At 35.7% G+C, this 9,818-nt stretch overlaps 1 protein-coding gene across 1 annotated transcript in view; it reads left to right on the forward strand.

Annotated features, from left to right (window-relative positions):
* Positions 1 to 783: 783 nt before the first annotated feature.
* Positions 784 to 9,818, forward strand: part of kiz (kizuna centrosomal protein) — a 27,064-nt gene continuing 18,029 nt past the window's right edge. Inside the window, exons 1-6 of the mRNA XM_073827488.1 lie at positions 784 to 902; positions 1,470 to 1,532; positions 2,289 to 2,451; positions 3,910 to 3,990; positions 6,607 to 7,183; positions 7,307 to 7,454. Of these exons, the coding sequence (XP_073683589.1) occupies positions 838 to 902; positions 1,470 to 1,532; positions 2,289 to 2,451; positions 3,910 to 3,990; positions 6,607 to 7,183; positions 7,307 to 7,454 (1,097 nt within the window). The 5' untranslated portion in view covers positions 784 to 837. The remainder of the gene's footprint in view (positions 903 to 1,469; positions 1,533 to 2,288; positions 2,452 to 3,909; positions 3,991 to 6,606; positions 7,184 to 7,306; positions 7,455 to 9,818) is intronic.

The following is a 9,818-nucleotide window of genomic DNA, read 5'->3' on the forward strand; positions in this document are numbered from 1 at the left end:
GGAATCTGATTACATATTTCAGGTTATCTGATGGTGGATTATGTCACATTCATACCCACAGAATGAAAGCAAGTATTTATTAGTTATGAAGTCAACAGCCAATGTGTATGAAGCAAATTATCAATTTATTAGACTTGAAAAATATACTACAGTAAGTTAAATGTCTGGGTCCATCTGCCATTTATTATGTTGTTTAGCCTATGTTTTCAGTCATTTACTATTTTAATAATTAAATGGAGATGCTATTTACTGCAATCCAATTATAAGCAGAGTCAGGTCAGTAAAACTTGAAAAAGGAGGTTTTCAAACAAAATGCATTATGCATTGTATGAACAATTACATCTAACTTTATATAAACATACATTTACTGAGTTTGTCTTCTGGATGGTCTTTATTTATTTATCTTTATTAATTATGAAACACCCCATCCAAAAGTATTTTAATTCATTACAATTTAACTTGTTAAATAATATTTTGACATTGGAAGTTCAATAACGTCGTTTGAATTGTACCATTTCATTTCGTTTGGAAGATGTTGTTGAGACAAATATGTAATTATGTTTCGTCACGTGTTAAATATTGACGTTTCTAAGGTAAATTGTGGGGTTTGTACTTTTTTATCGGTTTAACGAGTATGCCGTATGTAAAATGTGTCATTTGTACCTTTTATCTTCTGTTCCAGCTGTGCTACTTTCTGATGTAAAATGTGTCTAGCACCGCCTGAGAGAAATTCGCGCCCTTCAGTCAACCAGCTCGCGCGGTCTCCTGGGTAACGGTGCGTATGGCAACCACTGTAAACAACGAGCCACACTGAGGTGAAGAGCGAACAAAACGGCCATGGCTTTCTGCAACACCGAGTATTTCGACCAAATAGGGAATATTCAAAAGAGCATGCACGAACGGTAAGAGCACAGAACATTTTTATTTTATTTTATCTTAGACACAGTAGATGCTGCATTGTCTCGATTAAACATTAAGAAATGTAAGTGGGCCTTGAATGAGGCAGCGGTGTAGATTTCATGTGTCGCCGGAATGTAGCTGTCGAGCTCGGTGAGCACGGGAGCGATAACCAACGGGAGTGCGCTGAAAGACTAATTATAGCTTTTTTAATAATAATAAAAAAAGTTATTTACAATCTGTGTGTGGTATTGCACTCAAGCTGTATGTTAGACGTTTGCTTATCTGTCTTTTTGCAGCATTAACGTTAAATCATTTCGAGAATTAGCCTTCACAGATTATTGCTTATCAGGATGACAGATTTAGTATATCGCAATATTTGTTCGCTCTTTTTTGTGAGAAATGTGAAGTCATACTTAAAGAGTAATAACGTATAATAAAGTTAGCATATTTGGTAACGCTCCCTGGTTCAGTCTGTTTAAGCTATATATTTAATAAGAATTGTTTAAATACTACACATGAAATCTGAAAGCTGCGGATGTGTTAAGATTTTTTTTATTATTATTATTCAGGGAGAGAAGAAGACATGAGCTGGAAGAAAAACTGTTTGCTTACTTAAGATCAGAGGAAAGATTGTAAGTATCAAAACATTAGAAACTTACAAAAATATATTAGTAAATAGACAGTAGTAAAAAGTTAGTAAATAAGAAACCTAAATTATAAAATTTTAATAAAATAATGTATTTTTTATTGAGTTTATAATGTAGTGACAGCTTTCATTTTTTCAATGCTACTTCAATTATACGTTTTTTGATTGTGTCAATGATATAATAGGCATTATCCAATAAAAATGTTTATTTCAGGACAAATAAGTAGACTACTATAGTCATTGATGATTTAGTGATACTTACTGTGTCATCTTTTTCTGTTTAAGTGCTTGAAAACGGTTTGTTTTTATGATGGCTCAATTATATGCATTTATAAAAATAAAGAATTTTGATACGAGGCCATGATGGTCAAGGGTGTGTGAGAGGTTAGTAGATCAGCATTTATCATTCATTTTAAAATTTCAGCCGTCATTATCCATTTTCGCCCTTTGCTAGTCACAAAATTTCATCTTAGCTGTGGAGAATCCATTAGTATTACTGTAAAGTGGCTCTTGACAAATATGTAATGTTTTAGTTTGTCCTGTACTATGTACAGTGAGGAGCAATTAGTTTTACTAATAAGCAAGCATTAACCTATTTATAGTAAGTTTGACCTATTTGTAACAGGTCTCTATATTTATTTTCATGAACACAAAGTCAGTGCAGCCTTTTATAAAAAAAAAAAAAAAAAAAGGAGAGGATAGGAGCAAAGCTGTCCGTTTTATGTCTGTCTCCTGCTCACAGGACTAAGTTGAAGTGTGCCAAGATGCGCTGCTATTACAAGGAGCTGCACGAGAGAGAGCAGCAAGCAAAGACACGCAACCTTGAGCTTCTTGGGAATGTTGAGAACTTGGCATCAAAAATGAAAGAATTCTCCATTGATTGTAGCAGGCTGCTTCAAAAGAGGGTAACAACCTTGGGCAGCATTATCTGTCCCAATATTCATCATACGTGCTTCTTAAAACACTACTGACTCTTTGTGTATTGTTGTGCCTACTTCACAGTTTTTGTCGTTGAATATTTACTTTTAATTTAGACCAAATGCATCAAATCAAACGGTCGCTTTGGCAGCTCAAGCTGCGCATTGGTTATTGTTTTATTTGCTGTTATTCTCACATCAAAACACATGTTTGCGTTGTTCTGATCGTAGACGTGAAATGAAATGTGAAGTCTTGTGTTATACTTACCATGACATGCAGTGACCCAAATGACAGCTGTTCAGTACCACAAAATGTGAGCGCAGTCTGAATGTTTGATTTGTGTTTCCCAAAATTAAGAGATTCTTTTAAGGTACTGATTTTTTTTTTTCCTCTCCAGACATATATTCTGAGCCTCAATTAGACCATTGCCATAATCCTGTAATTGTCTGTCTAATTGTCTTCCAGTGTTTAAACATTCGCACTTATTGTTGTTTGGGAACAATCATAAACACTCCAGCACTCATTTATCACTGCACACAAATGAGAAAAAGAAAACAACAGCTCCGTCAGATTGTCACTTAAAACTGAACAGTGCTCCACAGCTTAATATCAAATTAGACAAATTGTTTAATTACACCACCACAAATTAATCGCCCTGTATTCAGATAGTGAAGTGCCTCTGAATTTCCCTTTTTGTGAAAAGAACCCATTTTTCATTTTTGTGTGTGTGTGTGTTTGTTAGATTTAGTTTTGTTGCTGCAATGGTTGCTTTGAATTGCAGTTGTAAGAGATACCTGCTAATCTAGCTGCCAGTCAAGGAATATCACTTTGATTTTTATTACACTAAATTGAACCGTATTGCTTAATTGCTTAAATTCATACTATGACCTGAAAACATTACGCTCAACTCCAAAACGCTCCTTCTCTTTCACTCGCTGTTGTTTCTTTCTTTCCCACCCAGATTTTAACAGTGCTAATATTTGTCTGCTTGTAGCTGTTTTATCACGTCTAAAATGGGTAAATGGTTTGTTACTCTGGTCCCTTTTGAGAGTGCAGATATTGTCTTACGAAAATGAAGTGGGAGGTTGGAGGTAATCCCAGTGCCCTCATCTCTGCCACTGGTTAACTCGCCAAACTGATTAAGAGCCTTGGCAGGCACTATTAAGGGCACTCACAAAGGAATACACACACTGATTAGCACTACGTTTAGGGGCATAAACATATTTTTATTTTCCGTTGCTTTGTCCGTAATATGTAAAGGAAAAAAAAAAGAAGATTATAGATTTGAGTAAATTGTAATTTCCTGTGTACCTGTGTCTAGTAACTGCGGTCACTGCAGAGTTTTTTTTTTTTTTTTAGAATTAGGGTTATCAACAAATGTTTTTGTCATTTACATTGTTGAAAATGTTCTGTGTTAGTAATGATTTAAATTGAATTCATTTCAGTTGGAATACAAGAATCATATTACCAGACTGAAGAAAGACAGGAAGAAAATGGGGAGCAGGGGGGAATCAGAAGCGGATGAGGTAAGAGAAAATTATCGTGTCATCTATGGAAATTACAGTTCAGTGGGGAATTTACAAAGCTATCTGTGTGCCTTTGATAAAACTGCAGTGCTGTGATGGGATCCAACGGAAGTGTGTCGTTTTTTCAAAAGAAGAGAGTTGAGAGTTGTAGAGAAAAATACCACAACCATTATTCAGCTCAGCCTCCCTCTTCAGGAGACACTTTTGACAGTTTATATGGGGTATCAGTGTTCAAAGGCCACAATTAATTTATAATCAAAAGCAAATTGTAAAGTGCTTGAAGTAATTACTGTTTTGCTCAAATGACTTCAAATGACTGCTTTGGTTTAACAAAGGAGTATCACAGTCTTAAAACAAAATGATATTACACATTTTTAAAAGGCTGTTTAAAATGAGAATGGAAAAGAGTAAAGGAAAGAGTATTGCGGATGCCCAGCAGCTAATGCAATCCAACTGACCGTGTGTCATTTTTGTCTGCAGTGTTTATTGCACGTCATGTGCGTGACAGCTAAAACAATATGCATCCAAACTCTTTCTGTCAGTGCCTCGAATAAAAGTCGCTGTTATGTAGATTGCTCGGCGGCGGTCGTGAGGCTGTTCATTTTTCTCGTCGTATCTGTAGTGCCGCAGGTGTCTAATCCTAGCTGCTTTGCCCGCACTGACGATGTAGTTCAAGCCCGTGGCTGTAGCTTTCCCTCTCTTCAAGCGACTCGAGCTCTCTCGGATGAAATGTGGAAGACAGCTCATAATGACTTAGAGCATTCCGTCTAGAGCAGTCACTTGTGACTGTGCCGCATCCCCCCCCACTCCCAAATCCCACCCCCCCTCCTTCCAGCCTGCCGATATTGTAATGAGCAGAGATGGGAGGAATCACTCCATTATGCATAGGCGCCACCACTGGCTGCGTGCATGTCCCCGAGGCTGCAGCATTCATTAAGGGGAGCTTACCAGCCTGAAAGCTGGGAAGCCATGATAACGGGATATGATTTTCATATTTAATATATTCCTTGGAAGAGCAGGCGCGTGCCGCAGATTGATAGAAGAATCAATTGCTACTTTAGCGAAACACTTTCTACTTTGCCCTGCAGCTAGCGATGGAATCACTCAGCCAAGAAATTAACTTTTCCTCTCACTCCATTTCTTTTTTCCTTTCTTTCTTTCTTTTTTTATTTATTTTTTTTTACTTCTACACTGGATCTGCCAGACAGACCGCGTGGTTTACAGTGGATGTTATTAAGCAGCTAACGGGTTGGTATTTAAGACCCTTATCAGAAAAGAAACAGAAGCCATGTTTCTTTTTTTTTATATATATATAATGTGTGTTGATTTTTTTTTTTTCTGTACCCATCCGCCACTCTTCCTCCACAGTGCGGTATTTCTGTCATGAAACAGAGTTTAGAAGCATAGGATTGTTAATAAGATTAAAAGTTAAGACACTGATCTCAGTGCACTCAGCTGAACAGACAGTTGGAAGAAAATCTAACCTTGACCAAGTCAAATCCTAGTCAGTCTGTAAAAAGCCACAAAAATGATACCTTGAAATGTTTTGGATTAAAGTTTATTTGAAAAGAAGCCATTGTAACCTGAATTGTCAGGGTTGAGTTTTGGGGCCAAGGACTAGTGGAAGAAAAGCAATGAGAGAATGATATATCAGAAATTTAGCTCCCACTTTCTGGCTATAAGGTATCCTTGACCACCCAATTAATTTTAGCACTTTTTAAACCTCTTGACTCAGTGTACTTGACATGCCTTTTTTGTTCTCTGCAGTTTTACTTCCTTTCATTTTCATGGATATACAAAAGTAGTATATCACATTTTTACAGATATATTTAAAAAATGTTTCACTTTTTCCATTAGTCAAAATGTTCATAAACGTATCCCATGAGTATTTAAAAGGACATGCCTCAAAGAGTTAATTCCCCTTAAAATGTTAGCTTACCCAAAAATTAAAGTTCTTTCACCTTTGTGTGTTTCCAAACCCGACCTTCTTTTCTCTGGTGTATACAATAGGATATGGCAGAATATTCGCAATGTACAGTGGAAACAAATGGGGAATGTTGCTGAGGAACTCAAAAATGATGAAAAGTGCCAAGAAAGCACCAATAAAATAATTTCACATGACTTGTATGCAGTATTCCAAATCTGTCATAATCAATTGCAACACAAAAGTTTCAATAAGTTGTGTTCCGCAGAAAAAAAAGAAACTCTATGATGCTATTTTATTGTCATTGATAAACTGTAATAGTTTTTGTTAATAATTTTTGTAATTTTGTTTTATTATTACTATTTTATATATATATAATTTTTTTAAGTTTTGGCAATTTCAGTGTTTTTTTTTTTCTAGATTTCATAAAGTTTTAGTTTTCATTATTAGCTTTTATTATTAAGTGTTTTTAGTACTTCAATGTAAACTAAAAAGTAACAAAGTTGGAAAATAGCTGATTAAAAATATAAAAAATATATGTTTTTCGGTTAATGTTCATTTTATTTTAAGTAATCATTTTTAATGGTTTTGGTTTTAGTTTTACTATGGAACAATTTTTTTTAAAATGAACTGCCATTAACTCCTGTCTTCCACCGCTTACGTCTACCATATATATTGTTTGACTTGCACAGCTCCAGAGCAGGTTCCAGCTTCCCAGCACACAGGGATCATCACAGACTGCTGTCATCTTCACGGGTCACCAGACCTCCAACGGCTCATCAAGAAATGACGGCGTCACAACCACACGTTCACCATCTCAGACAGAGCTGATACCTAATCATCCTTTACTCTCTCCTCTACAAAGTGGCCTTTGTATGCACTCCCATGTTTCAAAAGCCAGTGGCACTGCCATTTTATCTGATGACATTCTAAACTCAGGTGATTTCCTTGAGGGCAGACATTTGAGTGACGTGCATGAAAAGCAGATGGAGTCTGATTGGGACATCTCTCAGAGGGCAAGAGAGCGGCATAGATGGGAAGAACTAAACTCACCTCGCACGACCCTGAAGGAAGCTGAAGTGTCCTCTCAATCTGTGACCGCAAAGAAGCCTGAAGACATTGTGCCATTAAAGCGGTGTCCGACCCGCAGTCCTTCCCCAGATACCACTGATCCAAGAGATTTCTCACAGTACATGAACTCTGGTGAGGATGAGGGAGTGTCTGCAGAGGATGAAGGCGACTCCACGCCAAGACATCAAGATCTTTCAGGTTTTAATTTTCTCAATTAACTGCAATTCTTCAGTGTGATTAAGCAGATTTATTGACATGACTTGCCAATTTTTATTTGATTAGCTTATTTTACTAATAGTCATCACATTTCACACATTTCAGATCACACGAACAGGAGACATCTTGCTTTGAGAGGAGATGATGTAATTCATGAGAAGAGTGTAATACCCATTCAAACCAACAGTGGCACACACGAGCAGGTCAACAGACGGGAATCTGGAAGGCCTGACTGTCTCCAGTCCCCCAACAGGTACAGTTTCTTGGATTGTATGACTAATTTCTTCTGAGTACAGCCAGAAACTCTATGGACCTATAAAACTGGCCCTACTGAATGTTTGCTACTCCAGAATAAATTTATTATTATTGACGCAATCACAATATTTTATACTCTAATTTAAGTTATCATTTATCTCTTAACCTGTAGATGCTCTGATAATTAATCTAGAAGAAATATTGTTTTTTTTAAATAAATATTGCTTAATTGTAAAACTTAAATGGAAATAGCAACAAGTAAAATTAATTATTGAAAAAGAAAAAATGTAGGGTGGGTACTTGGTTCTGTAGTTGGTTCTCATAAATGCAAACTTGCAGTCTATTGTTGAGCACCAGAGTTTAAGCAGACTAAATGACTGAGATATTTAGCATACATCAGCAGAGAGAAGTGTATGGTTTTCACTGGAAGATTGAGTTTGATTATTTTGATTAAACATTATATAAAAAAGAAATATACATGAATGAATCATTCACAAAAATATTTTTAACATGCATTCACAAAAAAAATGGGTTAATGTTCCCACTTTAAATTCTACATGAACTGTTTATGAAATATACATGAAATATACAACAAGATTAAAGGGTCATGACATAGATTTTTTTTATATACCTTAAATATTCCTTGAAGTTCACTTATACTGTTAATTAAAAAAATTGCAAAAGCAATCATTTGCAAAAATGATTCTGGCCCTCTGTCTGAAATTACTGTTTTTAAGACATGGCTATTTTAACGCTCGTCAGAAAATGGCCACTGTTGTGATTGCTTTTGCATGGCAATTGCATATCAACGTTCGCACTATTGCACAATCCAATGCAATAATGGCTACTTCATCTTTCAACAAAAGTTTCTTTGCAAACTCTTTATTACACTGAACTTTGCTTGCAAAACAATCTGCAGTCAAATGCTCCGAACAAACATATAATCCTCCAATGCAATTCCCGATGCCATTAAAAATAAACAATCTACTTGTTCCTTCTTAAGCCGGAACGGACGCAAACATGCTGTGTGAACAGGACGATTCCTGTTGTCTGCAGTAGCTCAGACGTGTGTCAGAAACTGAATGGTCATCTGTATACTGTATACTGCGAGTGCTATGTAGTGAGCAGACATCTCCATGTGCATTTAAATCGCATCTAATCAGAAAATTTGATTTGTCATTGAAGTACTGTTTAGTTTTTATTATTATTATGAAAAAATTAATATTGTTTGTCTTGCCTGATTTGCAATTTTTGCAAGAAGCGAAATTGTTTTAAGGATGGTTGGTTATATTTATTAACACGGTAAAATGTGTGTGTGTGTGTGTGTGTGTGTGTGTGTGTGTGTGTGTGTGTGTGTGTGTGTGTGTGTGTGTGTGTGTGTGTGTGTGTGTGTATATATAATATACACATACACACACACACACACACACACACACACATATATATACATATATATATATATATATTTATATATATATATATATATATATATATATATATATATATATTTTTTTTTTTTTTTTTTTTTTTTTTTTTTGCAGTGTGTTTCAATTCACTGAATTGTAGAGGGAAAGCTAATACAGTCAGTAGTAGAAGTAGAAGAAAAACTATAAACCATAACAACTGGGAGGTCGTTTATCTGTGTGTGGTTTTGTTGGATGGGGATGCGTGTTCATGTGCACATGGGTGTACAGACATAATGAACTGGTGTTCTGCAGCAAACAACCTCACTCAGTGGGGCTCAGTTGTGGCTTTAGGACACCTTGTAAGGAAGGCTCAGACCCCGAATCCAACATTATTGGCCTAATCCCAGATAATGCTTTAAGGGAGCAATTTTCTCCTCGGGAGATTTGACCCCAAGTCCCAGTAGACTCAACTATTTCTTGACTTCATAGATTGTTCTGAAGAATGAAAGTGTGGGCATCACAAAGGCTCTGCTCAGGCGGATTGTTAGTAAGTTGGCATGATGTGCACAGTGTTATAATATTTATAGTATATATACAGTATAATAGTTATATTGCTATTCACCTTATTTTTCAACGAGGAAGCTGTAGGGACTACAAAACCAGTGTGTTCATAATTAAGAGAATACGTTAAAAGAATATGGTATGATACACCAGTTTGCAATATCAAGCATCAATACAAACTGTTTCGTACAGATGAGACCTGTCATATATATATATATATATTATAATTGAATGCACATATAAAAGCCAGTTCATTTGCATTGTTGCTATAAAACATTAAATGTACATTTCTGGTACTTACATGCCTGCTAGTCAAAAAGCAGAAATTAATAAATAAAAGGATATAACAATGAGTTTACATATAGACAAATTTAATATAAAATGTTTTTGGTAGG

Source organism: Garra rufa, chromosome 21, assembly GCF_049309525.1.
Source record: "Garra rufa chromosome 21, GarRuf1.0, whole genome shotgun sequence".
NCBI classification, from domain to species: Eukaryota; Metazoa; Chordata; class Actinopteri; order Cypriniformes; family Cyprinidae; genus Garra; species Garra rufa.